The 20,871-nt window shown below is 36.6% G+C and overlaps 1 protein-coding gene across 8 annotated transcripts in view; it reads left to right on the forward strand.

Moving 5' to 3' along the window:
* Positions 1 to 20,871, forward strand: part of Pfk (ATP-dependent 6-phosphofructokinase) — a 433,792-nt gene that overhangs the window by 172,554 nt on the left and 240,367 nt on the right. For all 8 annotated transcript variants that reach the window (XR_010822829.1, XR_010822830.1, XR_010822831.1 and 5 more), the window contains exon 8: positions 1,280 to 1,470. Coding sequence is in view for 5 of the 8 variants with exons in the window: in XM_066728950.1 (XP_066585047.1) it covers positions 1,280 to 1,470 (191 nt within the window). In the remaining 3 variants the exon portion in view is untranslated. The remainder of the gene's footprint in view (positions 1 to 1,279; positions 1,471 to 20,871) is intronic.

The following is a 20,871-nucleotide window of genomic DNA, read 5'->3' on the forward strand; positions in this document are numbered from 1 at the left end:
TTCTAAAAACTTCATAAAAATTCTGAAAAAGTTCTAATACTTCCTTTAATGAATTCTAAGCATTATTTGTGGAAAATAAATTTTCCTAAAAGTTAATATCCTTGAATTCAAATATCTGAAATGTAAACATTTCGAATTTACATTTTTTTTTCACTCGATAATATTAACGTTTAAGAAAAATTTGTATCAGTAATGGATTCTTAGAATTCATCAAAGAAAAAAATGGAATTTTTTCAGAATTTTTTTGAATTTTTCAGACTGTTTTTTAACAACCAATGTGTTATGAAAAATTTTAAAATGTCTAAAAAATATTTAAAAAATTTGGCAGCGTATTCGCTAATGTTTTCTAAGAACCTTTTATTTTTGCGCCTTTTTTGCTAGAGTTCTTAATTTTATAGTTACAGCGCTCGAAAGCTTTTAAGTACAATTTTTCATTTCGGATGCCATGTTGGATCATCCAAAACACATATTTAAATTTCTCAATATATTATTTTACAGCTAAGATACCGAAGATACTTTTTCTAAAATTTTAAGCTAATTACATAAAGGAAAGTGGATGAGAATTGATGTTGCAACAAAGAAATTTGTTCTTTCTTTGTGATTTTCACACGTTAACCTTGATATTGAGTATTAAAAAATAACTTTTTATAATTTTGGATATAATCATTGGAAAAAGCGATTAAAAGTCTATAAATTTCATATGTCGAAAAAGTTTTCAGACCCAAGTTTATACCATCTATAAAGCTTTGAAAAAGTAGTGAATGAAGTTTCCCCGTGGGCGTTAATGGGTTAACGAAGTTGGTGTTAAAGTTTCGAAATTTTGTAACGTGTCGTGGTTCATAGAAAAATGAATAAAATTGGAAAAAAGATCGCGTTTTAAAGGAGACCACTCTCTTAAAGATTTCTTATAATTGTAACTAACATTATATTTTAGATTACATTCTTACCTTAGGAACGCACCGTTTTACCCTTTCGCTGCGGAGTATCACGGATCCATGATGCGCCAATTTTTCAAGCAGTGAAAGTGGTATGGATTCATGTCACAATCCAAAAAATGTATTTTATACATATACACGTACATGTAAAACAATTTTTAAATTCTGTAGATGAGGTTAATACATACAGATACATATATTACTGAAAAAATTTGACCCGTCAACTGGGTTACACCTATTCACTTTTTTTTCGCAGTGAAAGAGTTAAAACCTGTTCGCTTATATTCTTACAGCTTGTATACGATTAATATATTTTATTTTAATATACGAAATAACACTTGTAGGGATGCCGAATGGGTGCTGAAGCTGTCATGGCTTTAATGGAAGCTACACCGGAAACAGAAGCTTGCGTAGTAACATTAGATGGAAATCAAGCAGTGAGACTGCCCCTGATGGAATGTGTTCGTCGAACCAAAGCTGTAGCTCAAGCAATGGCTGTCAAGAATTGGGACCTTGCGGTCCAGTTGCGAGGCAAGTAAGTAAAGCGTAGAAAGTTATTCATAATTAAGTTAATATTATTCATTTGTTGGAATACGTGATTTTTGTACAGTTATCAATTCGTAGTCATTCCACGTTCTATCGATGGTGCTACGGCTTTGTCTTAGAGTAGATCATGACTAATAGGTCTATTTCATGGATTCCCTTTGAAAAAGTACTTATGTTTCTGGATAAGATGTTAACCTTTAAGTCTCAATGGGAAGTATAATTTCCATATCTTCATCGGTGTTCATTATACATAGTGCTATGAACAATAGATATATCGAAATCATCGGACAGCGTTGTGATTTTAAGATAAAAAAATAATCAATTTTGTTGCTAACACCCCTAAAGTTTAAGAGCAATTAGCAATTAAACTTTCCTGATTGACAGAGCTCATAATTAGTTACAATCTGTAGGACGTGTCAGAGAATTACTTTATCCGGTTCAGTTACCTGGTTTATAAACGTTAAGATGCCATATACAGGGTATATCAGCATTGATAGTAGAAGTTGTAGGGGGATACGACGACACTGTGGTAAGGGGGGTGCGGGTGAGCGGGAGAGTCTTCTTAAAGAGGGGGGTTTGCTGTATGTCTGCGTCACTCCATTTGCCCTCTCTTTCTCTCTTAGTCTCGTCCCCCTCTCGCATCAACCTAGGGCCCTGATGGTTAGTTACCCTCCGGGTCCACTAATTCCCTAGGGCTTACACCATTACAGACAGTTACCTACAGAACTTTTTCTTTTTTCGGTACTGAAATAGCTGGACAAAACAGTTAGTTTGAATCTTTCCCGCTAGGGTGCGTCCGTGAAAATTACTTCTCTGATTAGCTATATTGTAGTTATATATAAACTTAAGTCGTGGTTTTCGTTTCAGAAATGAAAGCAAACTATATATTACCCCCTCATAGGAAATCCCTATGTCCCAAGCATTGGTCCCGAGTCTTGCTATAGGGAGGCAGGCGTTTGGGATGAAGGTACTAGGTATACTTAAGCCAAACTATATTTCCCTCCCCCCTCACTGGGACTGCTCTTATGAGGATATTGGGTATGTAGGAGGTCTCTAGATCTTTGTCCCCTCCCCCAATCGGTAAGATTTCACCAGGTTTGTCTTTGTTTCATTTTTTTTTACTGAATGGTATAAATGAAAGGTGAGGAAGAGAAAAGAAAAAGATACTTTTAAATATAAAATTCAACATATAATAAAAGACGAATGACTAAACAATTTTAAAATACATGACTATTCTTCCTAAAATTCAACATATAATATATTTATCAAATAACTAAACAATTTTAATTTAAAAATACATAATTATTCTTCCGCCCTTATCCTTGCTCTTTCTATTGAATACTGCGCCCGTATCACCTCCTCTTCCTCATTGTCATCCTCTCTCCTCTCATCTTTCTCCTCCTCCTCCTCCTCCTCCTCGCCTCCTCCTGTTCCTGCTCGTCCTCCTCAACTCAACCCTCCTCGCCTGCACATTAACAGAGGCGATGCCTATTATCAGCATTTGTGCATAGGATAATACTGTAAAAATAAACGGATTTTAGTAAAATGCACGACACAAGTTCACATTTATAATAAATTACTATTTTCAAATACTGCTTCGTCCCTGTCACTTAATTCACCACTTAACAGTCCTATTAAAATTGTCGTAATATCGTCTAATAGAGTTTCAATAGGAATTGGAGGGTTCTCCTCGGTATACATTAAGTTAATCACTAATTTATAGTGCATTTTCACTTGTTCCACAAAAAAATCGACCGAATTGAATGGTGAAGAAAACTATAATGTCGTTTTTAATGGAAGGCTCATAGGAAGAAAATAGTAGGAGGGGCTAGGATGGATATGTGGTGGGAAAAAAGACCCTTCAAGAGTGTAGAGGTCGGTTGAGAGGGGGAAAAGATGGCTAGAAAGTTTTTAGGAAGAACATTAACGTTAAATAAAATTTTAATTTATTCACTAGTTTTATATATAATTATAATATATGAATTCATTGCTCTTACCACATATGTTAATGTCCATTCGCGTGTCCTCCCTCAATTTCTCTAGCACGTCTTAGAAACATTTTTAAGCAGCGAAACACTATTGATAATTACAACAAATTAGAGGATTTTCAGAAAATACATAATGAGCTTATTTATATATAATAAATTACTATTTATATCTAAAAAAACGTTCTTCCTCCTCTCGGTCATTTCTTTCAGTGAAACATAAACTAAAAACATCTATTATTTCATCTAATATAATTTCTATTGGGCGCCCTAATAAATCTTCAATATCGTGTCCTTCTTCCATAGTCTCTTTAACATCTATTAAAAATCTTCGTACAAAGGTTAATGCTATTGAGATAAATTCAAAAAATTATAGGATTTTCGAAATAATGCATATAATAACTTACCATCTATGCTCATCATTTCTTGGGTCCGGCTGTCACTTATTTCAATAAAATTGAATTGAAGCAAATCTATCAGTTCCACTACTGCATTGACCGTAGGATTTCCCAAAACAATAGAAATGTGAGGCTGCATATTTTTTTCACTCTATAAATACCACTGTCTTGTAAAATAAAAAAATCTGACTAGTGATCAAGGCATACAGTCTCTTATAAAATAAATAATCTAACTAGTAATGAAGGCACAAGAAAAATTTGATATGAAATTAAAGGGAAGACTCATAAGAGAAAAATAATGGGAGGGCCTAAGTTAGAGATCTGTGGTAGGAAGAAAGATCCTCTGAGGGCGGGGCTAATCGAATGGTACACTTCCAACTAATATTCGTATACCATTACTAATACATGAGTACACTAGATATTTTTTTATTATATCTAGAGATCCTCCAATAATTGAATGATACATTTCCTGCTAATATTCGTATACCATTGATAATATATGAGTACACTAGATATTTTTACTACATTGTCTTGCAAGCAGACCTTACAACCAGAGACCCCCCACATATCCTCATAAGAGCTTTCCCAAAACTTTCTAACCATATTTTATCCTTCTCAATCACCCTCTAGCTATTTTTTCCCACGTGCTAAACAGAGTCACAGTGTGAAGTAAAACTGTTAAGTAGCCATTGATGCGCTCGTAAATTCAAAGTTGTTTAACTTAGGAGACGACCGTAAGACCCTAGCCAGACCAAACTGAGTAATATAAATAAAAGAATCACATAGCTGATATGTGTGTGCTTGATTACTTCTCGCTTTATCCTTTGGCGCATGTTATGACACGTTTGAATTAAATGGATTTATTTAATTTAAACAATGAAAACTTTATATTCCAGACTGCTATCATTTTATCTAAGGAGCGTGTATATAATTAACTTGTATATAATTAACGTGTATTTGAAGAACGTGTATTAACACGTTTAAATCTTCAATCACGAGTGGAGTAATCTTTCAGGCGCATAGGATATTTCAGTCAGTTTCAATTAGAAACGTCAAGTGTTTAACACTACATGCAGAATATTTCATTGTAGCTCCAAAGTAGTGCAAAGTACCAGTGTCACGTAATTGACGTAGAAAATCTTTACAAGGTAAGAATTATTTTTTTCACGTTATTGGTATGCGTTGTTCTTTTTTCTTAATATTATTTTTTTTATTTTAGAAATGGATTTATCTAAGATTAATGAACTCGCCATTGTACAACCTAAAACGTTTATAAAGCTGAAGACATTTGAGGTGAATAAGGAGTACCAGATAACTGATTTATCGAAAATTAAAACCAAATATGGAGAGAGAATAATATCAAAGGTGGTAACAGGCGAATGGTTTTTCTTGCCTGCGAGGATGATGATGTTACTGGATACACCAGGCCAATTCGAGAAACTTCAAGATGCAGCTTCAAAACATATATTAAAATTTACATATCTGGGGGAAGTATACAACAATATGGTATTTACAGCTATTCAACCAGTTTCGCAAGAATAAAGTATAAAACATTTGTGAGGAATGATTAAAAAATGAACACACAAATAAATGATTATTGTATATCTTATATAACTTATTTATTTTTTCCTTCATTATAATAATAAGTTTAACTGGTCTTTTAGCGATTAACTTACATTTCTAACAATACTTGAAAGCGGATTATATTCAATAATTTTATCATGTATAATTAAACAATATGCCGTAGTATTACTTTTAATATTTTTAGAACAATCGATCTCAATTTTAACGTCAACCGTGCCCGATTTAATAGATTCGTTTTGATACGAACAATCAATAACAAAGAGAGGGCCATATTCTAAGAAATTTTTGTAATCAAGCATTAGTTTCGATGGTTTTTCTCCAGCATAATATGATTGAATAAATTTAACATACATATCATATAGTACAGAAAATCGAGATTTTTCAGTATCAGTATCGAGTCGGTCATATGGATAAAATTCAGAATTCAGATAGACTTTAACATCACGAACAAAGCTGTCGTCGAAGTCAAGCACCTTCATATGCTGCGTATTCTTCTTATTTCTTCTAAATGCTAGAATAACGTATCGAGGCTTCTCCAATTGTGTTGCAGCTTTTACAGCCCACGTATGCCTCTGTGTTTCCGGTAGAAGCGGGTATTCGTAGAGCTCCCAGGATCGAAAAGCCATGGTGAGGCTCTTGTTTTGCTCAATAATACGTAGAAATTGAAGTTTTGTGTATTCATTTAATGTTATATGAGGAATTCTCCATTTAACTTTTTGCACATCAATTTTGGAGTCGGTGATTTTCGTTGAAGAGTATATCGAATTCGTATCATTACGCGCTCGAATAAGAACGAGCTCATGACGTGCATTTATTATGACTCTTCTATAATCTTCACAAAAACCAAACAGAATTTTCAGTGGTACACAAAAATTGAAATATTTCGTAGGCTTATAATCTGATAGAAACCATCCTGAATGGCGTAAACTTGTACTCTCCTCCCCAGTCAGGGAAATGAGATTTTTAATGGAACTAGTAATACCCACATTCTTATTGCGGTCAATCTCAATACCATTCAATTCATAGCGAATTTCATCGAACAAGAATGCCATGGAATTGCAGTCAAGTCCCACAGTATCTTGAGCTGTTGCACGCTGAGCACGAGTGCCCTCGATTAATTTTCCCTCTATGTATAGGTAACTCTCACATGGTAGAAGAATTAAATCTTGCTGTTGTATTGGAATTCGAATTTCGTCACTATTTCCCAATGATGCATTTGCATACGGATTGTAAGCATGCATTTCCATTTTAGTAATGCGATTGTCGTATACAGGTTGTGCGGTTACGTCCAAATGGTCCATCTTTATTTCTGACCTTAAAACCCAGTGATTGAAGAAAGGCTATATTTTTTCTTGTAAGTCATGGTCTTCTAACGTAGTCCACACTTAATGTATCTGGTCCTGCAGCAGCTGTTGGACTGGTGATAGGCTCATCAAGTATGGGTGATTTATAAGTATTTTTGTAAATTAGCATTTTCTATTATGTAATCGAATTGTAATTTCTTCCCCACCGAAATTTACTAGACGGTTTTCCTTATCGAGAATGCGCAAAGTGAGACGGTCAATTACTTTCACAATGACTGGCAAGTAAATGCCGTTTTTTGGTGTTCCCGAGATTTTATAGCCTGGTGGGACACTTGGAAAAAATTCATGTATAACATGTTGAGGTTTGCCGTTTGTATATGCGTCAGCTGTAATATTACATTCAATTCGTAAAATATTGACCTTTACAATGTTTACTGGCTGGTCTAATTCGGCTAGAGTGTTCGGCTGAATAATTCGATCTGACGAAAAACCCAATAAAGAGCCTATATTATTAGGTTTTGTAAAATCAATCAGATATTTACACTTTATTTCAGTTTTGAACGTATTATTATTAGCACGTAGAATAATAACATCTTCATTATCCGCTTCATGCATCAATGTGCGGAAAAGATCATTTATAGCACTCAGCTCATAACAACCTGTAGGTATAGTCAGATCTTCGGTATCGTAGTAAAACTTATTGTTCGACTCGTCAACATTAGCGATTGAATTGAAGCTTTGAAAGTCTAGGAGACCAAGTTCATATTGCCCCTCCTGAAGATTGATCGGTGGGAAAAAATCTGTCTCCAATATGGTCTCGCAGTCAGACAGCGTAACCGTTAAAGACATTGTTCACGTAGAAACTTGACGCACAACTGACCACATATGCTTGTATCATACGATTGATATTGATCATGGTTGTAGTAGATTATAGCAGAAGGTCCAAAATATTCTGCAAGTTCAATTGGGTGTTTCAAATTTCCGAAGGAGTCGAAATACTTTACAAACTTATTACGTTTAATGTAGGCAACCCAATGTGTGCCGAAACCTTTCTCGTCTTCGAGATTTACGATTGTATACTCATTGCGTAGCACGGTTTGTGGTAGAGATATACGCATAAAGATTCCATGATAATGCGGTATGTCATGACATTCATGTAATAATTGAATATTACTAGTAGCTCCAAATGCTGGAAGGTTGCTTATTTTTTTTTCCTTTTCAAGCCTTCTCCCTTTTGCCTGTAAGGGGCTAGGTATAAACCGTGTCCATGTCTGTCCTCTATTAAACGATTGTGACGCTGTATTTCCTCCAATTGTCTCTTGGACGCTTTCGCGTCGTTTACTGTTTTTGTTATACCTGCTGCGCCTCCAGCTAATGCGCCCACTGCACTCAACAGTGGGAGCAGAGGTAATAACCCCCCCCCCCCCCCCCCGTTTTTTTTTATTAAATTGCTTTTTCCTCACTAAACCTCCTCGTTTCTTTGGTAAACGAATTTTTCTCTTCTTCATGTTTCTTCCGGATACGCGTAAACCTAAGCCAAGTTTTCGTTTTGCATTCATAGATGCCCAGATCGCGGCTACAGCTGCTCGTTCACGTAAAGATGAGTCACTAGCTGTGATGCGTTTTCGTGCACGCTGTGCAAGCACTTTGTCAGCCTGGTGACGTGGAGGTAGATCCTTATATATTGAATTTGCGATATCGTGTTCACGACAGGCTTCGTCCAGAGGATTTACGCCCCGATCACCACGTGCTAACCGCTCCTTAAGTCGAGTACCTGGCCCACAATAATTGTAGCCAGGAATATGTAGCTCGTACGGTAGTTTATTCAGTATTTTATTGAAAAAGGCGCCACAGCCGTAGCTCACCATGTGAACCTTTCTTTCTCTCTTTCTCTCTCTCTCACTGAGTTTGTTGACACGCCCATCAATCTTTTATTGAGGGGGGGCAATCCATCATTATGATCTTGATTAGGAAGATTATAATGTTTGTAACACCAGTAATATTGTTGTAATTCAGGATCTGCGCGAATATGTGTTCAGGTAATTTATTCCAAACCTCTTTAATACTATTTGGAAAGTGCTTTAAAAGTATATTTTTCGGTATATATTCCAACTGTTCAGCAGTTAACTCCTCCAATTTTGACACGACTAACACTGAGAATGACATGATGAGAACTGATCGATCAATTCGTTTCATTCCTATAAATAAGTTGTATATCTGTAAGATAATCAGTCATGGGTTTCGTAAAGCAACCGCTCGGTATTCGCGTCTTTAATATAGATTATCGAACAACCGATAAATGCATGAGACGTCACGGCCCTCTACTCTCATCAACCATACGCTGTATAGTTTGTGGACCTTTAAATTGCGGAAAAACAAACGTACTGCTGAGCCTTATAGAAAGTCCTCACGGTGTAAAATTTGAAAACCTATATGTTTATTCAAAATCATTGCAGCAACTAAAATATCGATACTTGGAGCGGCTACTATCGGAAAATGAAGAAATTGGTTACTTTCTATTTTCTAATAATAGCGAGGTTATAAAAGTAGCAGAAGCACTACCAAATTCGATTTTCATATTTGATGATGTCGCAACCGATAAATGGATAATATAAGAGACTACTTCTCCATGGGTAGGCATTCTAACATTGATTGCTTTTATCTTTGTCAGACTTATGCAAGGATACCAAAACATCTAATACGTGATAATGCAAATTTCTTAATTATTTTTAAAGAAGATGGAACTAATCTAAAACATATATACAATGAACATGTAAATACAGATGTGGAGTTTGAAAAATTTTGTGAATTGTGTTCAAATTGTTGGAAGCGTGATTATGGGTTTTTAGTCATTGATAAAGACAGTGCAATGCAAAATGGACGATATCGAAAGGGTTTCAATAAATATGCTGTGATTAAAGAGTGATGTTAATGGTTAAAAAGGTTAGTTTAACCTCGAACGTTGAACCAGTCTATATACTGAATTGAGAATAACTCTACAAAATGAAGGAGAAAAAGCTTCTAAAGAAGATTGCTGAGACAAGTGAAGTAATTCGTAAAAAATATCGCGCACTCAAATCAGACAGAGTAATGTTGGAAGACAGTTTAAGTAAAACTTTTAAACCGATAGTTGAACCATTAAAGAAGCTCACCGAACATAGTGAAGCGATCTTCGTTGCACCGAAACATGAGATTAAGCAGGAACCGATAAAGAGATCTCTCTCACTTGAGGAATCTTTCATAATTCCGATGAAACGAAAAGTCTTATCTCACATCAACTCCCCAGCGGAAAGATTTCATAGACAGCTCCAGATTTAACGTTCAAGGTCATTCATCGGATGATGAGCACGAAACACAGTACCTTTCTCTGGAGGATGATGAGGAGGAGGAGGAGAAGGAGGAGAAGGAGGAGAAGGTGAAGAGGAATGTTGAAAAAGGGATGCAAGATTTAGCGAAACAATTAGAATTTTCTGCGCAGACTGAGCCCTCACTGCAAAGATCTGTAGAGACTGTAAAAGATGCTAATCGATCTACGATACAGGCTGGTTCAATTGCATCCAAATATTTAGAGTTGTTGAAGAATGATACTACGGGAATAATTGATAAGAATTTTAGAGTTAAGTTAGATAAAGCGACGAATAAAATGCGGCTTGGAAAATGTGGTTTTAAAGTTGATGATTACAAAGATTTTATTATTATTGATAAGGAGTATTATCCTAGCACGAAAGATCTATTTGAATTGATCTTCATGAAAGAACCTGAAGATTATACTAAAGATGATTTAGGCACATATAAGAGTATTCTTTCTCAAACTAATGTGCACAGAAAAGATAACACTAGCACAGAAAGCTTCGTGGGAATAAGGGTCATAAATGGAAGGAAATAATTAGTACATTATTTCCATCGAAGGCAAAACTTGTGCAAGGCAAGGGATACATGCATGTTACTAATAATACAGTGAGCTATTTACTTTGGAACGATCCAAACGAATTGGTCGAGCGTTTAAAACTTTTAATTGCATCATCTACTGCTGGTCATACGAATCACCATAATGAGATACAGTAAATAATTGAGGAGCTCCATGAAGAAGGTATCATCTTATAAAAGAGATTGTGGTTTCAAGATTATTCCAGTACAGCGTTCTACTTTACTATAACGATAAATAAATTTGGAGCTGGTTTCAATACTGGTAAAGTGAGAAATTATTTCAGCAAAATTGACGATGATACGTTAAAGTTTGACAAACGTAAGAATGCATTTAATGCTAAGAGAAGAACAATTTCAAACTTGGGATGTGATGTTACTGATGAGACAAGTGGGGTGAATATTAGTGTTCTGATGGATAATTTGAGGTCTCAGCGTGATAGCTTTACAAAACAAATGAATGAATACGGTCTAAAGCTGAATGAATGTGTATCAAAATGCGAGATTCTTGAGGAAAAAATTACAGCTCTGCTGAGAAAACATACCGATGAAATTGATGAGAAAATCGAAAAATTGAATCATAAAATTAAGCATAATATTCGCAAATTGCCAGGATCTAAATGAGAGAAGAAAGCATTATCGTATATAAAAGATATTTTAGTTTCCAGATTTTCTCAGTTTAACCTGCTACTTCAGTATGACGATAAATAAATTTGGTGCAGGTTTCAGTAGCGGTAAAGTGAGAAATTATTTCCGTAAAAATGACGATGATACGTTAAAGTTTGATAAACATAAGAATGTATTTAATGCCAGGAAGAAAATAATTTCCAACTTAGAATGTGATGTTGCTGATGAGACATGTGCGGTGAATATGGCTGCTCTGTTACATAACACAATGACCGTGCGTGATAGCTTAATGAGAGAATTGTTTGAATACAGTGAGAAGATAACTCACTATTACCTAAAATGTAACATCCTTGAGGAAAAATTTACAACTCTAACGAAAAAAATCGATGAAATTGATGAAATTGGTACAAGAATCGATAAATTGATTGATAAAGTCGATCATAATGATTATAAATTGGATCGAAAAGACAAGGAATTACGAAATGATATGATTGCTGGATTGAAAATTGTTGTAGAATATTTCTCTAATCAGCTCGCAAAAATGATTTTGCAAATGAGAAGAATAGAGAAGACGATATAAATTATGCCCTGAAGAATCTTATACTACCGCCAGTGCTTGATGACCTGCTGTAAACATAACACGTAGTGGAATAGTTATGAGAAGTGAGGAGAAGAAGCAATTGGTAGAGGAGTTGCATGTGCCTGCCAGACGGAATTTTTTACGTAGATGTGTAATAATACGAGGCTTCGATGACCTCTGGCAAGCAGATCTGGTAGACATGAGAAACTATCCAGACGCAGGCTACCACTACATTCTCACAGTTATAGATGCATTGTCGAAATATCGCTGGGCAATAGCCTTGAAAACCAAGTCAGGCAAGGAAGTTACGACTGCATTGTTGAAAATCCTGAAGAGTGCGAGATGTCCTAAAAATATACAGACTGATGAGATGGTAAGGAATTTTATAATAGTGATTTCCAATCGCTTATGAAAAAACGTGGAATAAATAATTACTCAACATACAGCGTAATGAAAGCGACGATAGTCGAGCGTTCGAATCGAACGTTGAAGACTGAAATGTGGAAAGGATTTACGTTGAATGGAAATTACAAGTGGAGAGCTATGCTGCAACAATTGGTTGACGAGTACAATGCAAGAAGACATCGTATTATAGGAATGCGGCCAGTCGATGTGAAACCTGAACATCCTAATAAGCTCCTAGCAACAGTATTCAGTAATGTAAAGATCGTTGGTCGTGCCAAGTTCAAAGTCGGTGATTTTGTGCGAATCAGTAAATATAAAAATGTATTTGCAAAAGGCTACACACCAAATTGGACAACTGAAATATTTGAAATTATTAAAGTGCAAAAAACAAATCCTGTTACATATTTACTAAGGGATTCTAGTGGTACGGATATATACGGGGGATTCTACGAATATGAACTTTTAAAAACTGCTAATCCTAATGTATATCTAGTTGAGAAGGTATTACGTAAGAAGGGTGACAAAGTCTTTGTAAAGTGGTTAGGATTGGACAATACACATAATTCATGGATAAATAAAAACAACATTTTGTAACGTATAATTTATTAATAAAGAAACAAACATTTAATCTTCATTTACATCTACTTCACTTAATTCTATTTCAGTTATCCTATAATGACCCCATGGTAGAGTTGATACAGTACCTTGTACAATATAGCGCTTATCATCGTGTGGACTGAGAGAAATTTTTTTCTGAGCAATTGAATAAACATTATGCAATTTTGAACGAATTAAATTCTGATTATGGATATGAACAGTAAATTTTTTTAAGCAGTCTCTATAATCATCAAACGTTATTTTTCTAGCGATAACGCAACTCTTAACGCCCTTAGCTTTTTTGAAAATTGTATCTTGTACTTTAAATGTATACATTTTTGATCCCAGCCCAATAAACTCAGTCATAATTCTCCTGTTATTCTCATCTTTCATCAAACCGGGCACATTTTTATTTACTAGAGGTAAATTATACTGATTATTAGGCGAATAATCACTAGTATCGAATTTTGAAAGATTTTCCCTCATAATCGTGTAAATGTCATCGCATTCGATACTGTATATCAAACTATCTGTATCGGTATACAATGCTCTACATTTACTACCAAACTTTGGAAGCATATAATCATAGTGGAATTCGTATAAACATGTTTTTGAAATATCTAGAATAATCATACCTACGTATACAGGGTGTCCGGTACTAGGGTGCCAAGCCGGATATCCCAGATAAAGAGGCCGATTCTGAGGAGAAAACTCTAATGAAGTATTTTCCTAAAACCCTTAATTTAGAAGTTATGAAGGGTAGAAATTAGGAATATTTTATTCGTCGAGCAGGAGGAGCGAAAAATCAGGGAATCGGATTGGCAGACAATTGAGATACCAATACACTTTAATCAGTGTATCATATTACCGTACGATCCAATTGAAGATCTGGCAGTAAGGCAGTGAGTGTGAGGGGCGGAGGGAGAGGGGAAGAGGAGAAGGAGATGGTGAGACTGACCGTGGAAAAACATTTGAACCGCAGCGCTCAGTCTCGAGTGTCGGTCAACAATAGGCTTGAGAAAACCGAAACATGAATTTCGTTTAATTGATTAACGAACATTAAAGCTTTTATAACTTCAATTAAACGTATTTAAAAGGTTGATTAATGAATAGTAATGATTCTGGTGATGAAATAAAGCCTAAATATGACGTAGATACGACATTTTTTAATTAAGTTAACACGTACTTACCTATAATTATTAAAACTAATAAATGTTGCATTTACACTGTGTTTGGACTCAATTTCGTCGAAATAAGTACATGCATTTTTTGGAAATTATCTTTATTATACCTATCTTTTTTGGGGCTATCTTTTCCCCACCACCTTGCGGTAAATAGCTTGGCGCGTTTTTTTTATAGTGGTCTCCCCAGGAGGCCTATTCCACTTCCCTAATTTAAGTTAGGAGCTGCTCGAAGTGTCGACCATTTTGCTCCGCGCATAATTCGGCCCTTTCGAACTATGTTCCGCGTTGCACGGCTCACCATATCTGGCGTAATAGAACGGAAGGCCGCAACAATAGCATCGCGGACTTGCTCCTCCGTTCCATTACGCCAGTCCTCTACCAAGGCCTTGACGTGGCCCCATAAAAAAAATCCAGAGGATTTAGGTCCGGGGACCTCGCAGGCCATTGAATCGGGCCACCGCGGCCCATCCACCTACCCGGGAACATGTTTAACGTGCTCCGCACGTTTAATCGGTAGTGCGGAGGCGCACCGTCGTGCTGGAAAATAATGCTGTTCCGCACGTGGAGCGGCACATCTTCCAGCAGGACACCGAGTTGTTCCCTCAGAAACTCTTCGTAGATTTCCCCGTTAAGCCTCGGGGGTAGGAAATACGGACCAATCTGAAAATTTAGCACGAAAAAAGATTAGTATAAACATACACGAATGAAAAGGATCTTTTTACTTACAATATTATTTCCTATGAGGCCTGCCCACACGTTGATCGTGTACCGATACTGGAACACACATTCACGCGCGGCATGGGGATTTTCCTCTCTCCAAACTATGTAGTTTCGAGAATTGAAAACCCCATTCGGCGTAAATGTGGATTCGTCACTCCATAGTATCCTGGTGGGGAAATCTGGGTCCCTTCGGCATTGCGCAAGAAATACTATTTAGAAAACAATTTTATTAATTAGCTATCTGCATTAAATTTTGTTTAATTGAAACCTAAAATGATAGTCGAAGTTACCTTGGCAGAAGTGCACCCGACTTTCAAAATCGCGTGGCAGTAGGTGCTGGACGCGGTAAAAATGGAACGGCCGCAATCCGTTCCTATGCAGGATTTCTCCAATTGCAAATTTGGTTAAACCAAATTTACGTGCGGCACCACGCAAGCTATCCTGCTCACTAAGGAAATGCTGGATGATTTCTTCCTCCAAATCGGCACTTATGTTACGCGATCTGGCATGTTCCCGGTTAACCCGAAGGCTCAGTCTTTCGCGCGAACATCGCACAATATTTAATATCGCACGTCGTTTTGGGTGGTATTGCCGATTGGGAAAGCGGCTCGCATATAAACGCTCAGCGGCACTTGCGTTTTCATCCGCCATACCATACGTTATCAGTATGTCCGTCAATTCTGCACTAGTTAAGTTTTCCAAGACTATTAAACAACAAAAAGTGTAGGAGGTCTCTGCAATTCGGAGGACTCGCTACGAATGATGCTCTGATTTCAAAGCATACAAAATATAAACAAATGTTGAACATGACGACTATAACAGTTGAACGTTTAGAATACATATTCTATGCATTTTGTTTTAGCAAAAAAGGAACTAGTTATCTACATTTTGTATGCTTTGAAACCAGATCATCATTCGTAGTGAGTCCTCCGAATTGCAGAGACCTCCTACACTTTTTGTTGTTTAATAGTCTTGGAAAACTTAACTAGTGCAGAATTGACGGACATACTGATAACGTATGGTATGGCGGATGAAAACGCAAGTGCCGCTGAGCGTTTATATGCGAGCCGCTTTCCCAATCGGCAATACCACCCAAAACGACGTGCGATATTAAATATTGTGCGATGTTCGCGCGAAAGACTGAGCCTTCGGGTTAACCGGGAACATGCCAGATCGCGTAACATAAGTGCCGATTTGGAGGAAGAAATCATCCAGCATTTCCTTAGTGAGCAGGATAGCTTGCGTGGTGCCGCACGTAAATTTGGTTTAACCAAATTTGCAATTGGAGAAATCCTGCATAGGAACGGATTGCGGCCGTTCCATTTTTACCGCGTCCAGCACCTACTGCCACGCGATTTTGAAAGTCGGGTGCACTTCTGCCAAGGTAACTTCGACTATCATTTTAGGTTTCAATTAAACAAAATTTAATGCAGATAGCTAATTAATAAAATTGTTTTCTAAATAGTATTTCTTGCGCAATGCCGAAGGGACCCAGATTTCCCCACCAGGATACTATGGAGTGACGAATCCACATTTACGCCGAATGGGGTTTTCAATTCTCGAAACTACATAGTTTGGAGAGAGGAAAATCCCCATGCCGCGCGTGAATGTGTGTTCCAGTATCGGTACACGATCAACGTGTGGGCAGGCCTCATAGGAAATAATATTGTAAGTAAAAATATCCTTTTCATTCGTGTTTGTTTATACTAATCTTTTTTCGTGCTAAATTTTCAGATTGGTCCGTATTTCCTACCCCCGAGGCTTAACGGGGAAATCTACGAAGAGTTTCTGAGGGAACAACTCGGTGTCCTGCTGGAAGATGTGCCGCTCCACGTGCGGAACAGCATTATTTTCCAGCACGACGGTGCGCCTCCGCACTACCGATTAAACGTGCGGAGCACGTTAAACATGTTCCCGGGTAGGTGGATGGGCCGCGGTGGCCCGATTCAATGGCCTGCGAGGTCCCCGGACCTAAATCCTCTGGATTTTTTTTATGGGGCCACGTCAAGGCCTTGGTAGAGGACTGGCGTAATGGAACGGAGGAGCAAGTCCGCGATGCTATTGTTGCGGCCTTCCGTTCTATTACGCCAGATATGGTGAGCCGTGCAACGCGGAACATAGTTCGAAAGGGCCGAATTATGCGCGGAGCAAAATGGTCGACACTTCGAGCAGCTCCTAACTTAAATTAGGGAAGTGGAATAGGCCTCCTGGGGAGACCACTATAAAAAAAACGCGCCAAGCTATTTACCGCAAGGTGGTGGGGAAAAGATAGCCCCAAAAAAGATAGGTATAATAAAGATAATTTCCAAAAAATGCATGTACTTATTTCGACGAAATTGAGTCCAAACACAGTGTAAATGCAACATTTTTTAGTTTTAATAATTATAGGTAAGTACGTGTTAACTTAATTAAAAAATGTCGTATCTACGTCATATTTAGGCTTTATTTCATCACCAGAATCATTACTATTCATTAATCAACCTTTTAAATACGTTTAATTGAAGTTATAAAAGCTTTAATGTTCGTTAATCAATTAAACGAAATTCATATTTCGGTTTTGTCAAGCCTATTGTTGACCGACACTCGAGACTGAGCGCTGCGGTTCAAATGTTTTTCCACGGTCAGTCTCACCATCTCCTTCTCCTCTTCCCCTCTCCCTCCGCCCCCTCACACTCACTGTCTTACTGCCAGATCTTCAATTGGATCGTACGGTAATATGATACACTGATTAAAGTGTATTGGTATCTCAATTGTCTGCCAATCCGATTCCCCGATTTTTCGCTCCTCCTGCTCAACGAATAAAATATTCCTAATTTCTACCCTTCATAACTTCTAAATTAAGGGTTTTAGGAAAATACTTCATAAGAGTTTTCTCCTCAGAATCGGCTTCTTTATCTGGGATATCCGGCTTGGCACCCTAGTACCGGACACCCTGTATAGGTTTATCAAATTTCGTCGTTAATTTTTTCAATTCTATCGCTACTAAATTTTCGTTGAATATAGCGCTACTATGAAAATTTGGTCGGGATATCAATGCTTCTGCTCCATAACTTCCTTCCCACTTACTAACAAGCCTCACATCAACTCTATTTCTTACATTTTCCATTGTCTTACCAAACACTGCATTGTGTTCATTAGTTTGAAAAGAATGTTCTCAAACTCATTTTTAAATGCAGCTCGCAAACGTGTGTTTAAGTCTATATATTTATTTAGCCATGCAGACTGCTGGAATCGGAATCCGCGATGGATACGTTTCAGTAGCATTCCATGACGAATACTTTGTTGTATAGCCCGATAATGTATAACACAACGCTCCTTATTTTCGACAGTTGCAAGTAGCTTGTTCTGTCGTGCTCCGGGCGGAGCCTCACGTACCGGGCAAAATGGCAAGTCAGAGTGTTTATCATGAAGTACTCTAGGATACTCCAAGTCTACCTCTAAAATAAAACCCTCAGATGAATCTATAGGTATGCTTGAGATATCAAAGTTGTTAGTATCTTCAATCCAGCGAAATCGATGAGTAGGTAGAGCTTGACACATTGCCCATCCGTATAGATTATTTACATCATAGTACATGAAATATTTGATTGGTTTTGTTGAGTCATAATCATTCATGTACCGATTGTTTGCTTTTTCGTAGCGGTGAGAGCACTGGCTCAAACCCACACGTATTCCGCGTTCTACGAAAAGCAACATTTCAACATCAGTGAAAAGTTCCAATTTTATTCCAGTATATTTAAGCATTGCATCCCAAGTGAAGCCTGGGAGTGTAAAATAATGTGCAGGATCCAAATTATAATTTTCCATGCAGCTATCGCGAAAATTTTCAAAAACGTCTGTCAGTAATAATACGTCAGTTTTTAAATAGGGATCACTGTACTCGCAAAGTGTTTGTATTTGAAATTTGACCCATGCCTCCTTAGCATGATCATATGCCTCTTCACTGATATCACTGCCAGTTAGTTTATTATGGAATAATTCACGAGGTGGTAAAGCATTTTCTTCCAAACAATTCAGATTATCTATGTAATCATAAGGAAAAATACCTTTCCTTCTTAAAAGATTAAATTGTTCCATATTTAAATTAGAAAATTCTGACTCTAAATTTTTCAATTGAGATCTCCCCAAGTATGAGCTCAATTTGTCTAAACTTGATGCTAGACATTTAAATGAATCAATAAATCAGAGCTGAATATTATATTTCCGTATGTATTTTGTAAATGAAATATATTTTTCCTTATGTACAGGTAACAGGGATACTGACCCCTCATACAAGTTAGCGAGCGTATTGAAGATGAAATGTGAATCATAACCAGATAAATTATGAAAAATTACGGGAATAACGTGTGAATTTTTATAGTTTAAATTACAGTTATTGTGAGCGGGTCCTCTATATTTACCTGTTAAATGATCATGATCGCGAACACGTATTTGATTTGGGAGAAATGGCTTTTTACATATATGACAGTCGGGGTCATTGTTATGACGAAAATTTTCACTAATACTTAGTGCGTTCATAGGTACTACATTCTTTAGTTTTTCACTCACTATGCTAGCAATTTTGCCGAGTTCTCGCACAAACCATTCTATACACTCGAGTCCACGATATGATTTATAAGTTGAGAGCGATGAATCGCGAGCGCTCTCTCTCTTTTAAAATAATATCCTACACTAAAAGGTATATGTTTTTGATGAACACTACTGTTACCGCTCATTTCATTCACTTTTTCCAGTAAACACTCAATATCTGCATATACAACGAACGGGGCCCTCTTATTGTTCTTGTCGTTTTTAAAGGACAGCCAATGGTCCTTTTCAGGTAGCAATATACGGACGTTTTTCTTTTATTGAGCTGACTGCAATCACGTTTATGAGATTGAAATTTATCCTCGTTGAAGAAATAGTGTAAACATCTAAGACAAGAAAATCATATTAGAATATAAACATTAAATAAAATTATATAAAAATGTAAACAGTATAACATACCGATTACAAATAAGATGAGATTGTTTTTTTTTAGTCAGTTGTTTTTTTAGTAGGCGAGAAAGACTCCTGATACATAAAAAATGTGCTATACCTTGATGTTCGAGAAGAAGAAGATTAGCACGTCTCGATTTCTCGCATTCTGTGAGTTGAAGAGGTGCAATAATTTTATTCTCTCCTCCTCTTCCGGCTCATCCACCATGGTTAAAACATAAATCGACACATCATTATCTTCTTCAAATTTAGGTATTTGTTTTAATGTGGTTGGAAATGTTATACTTTTAACGTTGAAAACAGATTTAAAATGAGGGTATGAAGATTGTCGTTGTAGGTTTCTATTTGGATTTGCAGGATAGAGTGCAGCCATTACAGCCCATGCAAAACATGTATTATCATCACTCAGTATGTTTATCACTGCTTGTTTGCCCTTAATAGATTTTGGTAGGACGATTCCACAGCCTGCGTGTAGCGGATTATAATAATTTATATTCACAATTAAATTTAGTATTTTTTCCAAAGCCCACCCACTATCACGCTCTTGAAATTCACTTAATTCTTCTAAAATTTTATCTGTAACGTTTGTTTCATACCAATCCCTAAAAGTATCAGTCTTGTATAAAATCACATTCTTAGTGGAAATATACTTCATATCACTAATTTCCTGGCAAATAAATTGTCTGTTGAATACCCTCTTTATCTTAACAGCGCTTACTTTACTGAATACTTTGTTCATGTAAGACTGCACCATATCTTTTGCTGCCAATAGAAATTCATGTGGTTCGATATAATTAGTGTTTACTATCATGCCACTACACATTCAACTTTTAAATGATGAATCAAGATCTTTCCAAGTAAGCTTTTTCACATTAATGCCCGCTCCAATTGAATTTTTATTTTTTGCCATATGGAGAAGTAACTTTCGAATACATTTTATTTCTGCAAGATTTTTCTGTACAGCATCTGGAATTGCATTCTGGTTGAATTCTCTCAAACTTCAAATGTAATCACGACACTTGCATACCCATTCACGATAATCATGCACAGTTCTGAAATCAGGATTGTTAAGAGCATGTTTTGAAGAATAATATTTTTCTTTTGC

This window comes from Prorops nasuta, unplaced genomic scaffold (assembly GCF_024137725.1).
Source record: "Prorops nasuta isolate Cenicafe-Biocafe unplaced genomic scaffold, Cenicafe_Pnas_1.2 PNAS00006, whole genome shotgun sequence".
NCBI lineage: Eukaryota > Metazoa > Arthropoda > Insecta > Hymenoptera > Bethylidae > Prorops > Prorops nasuta.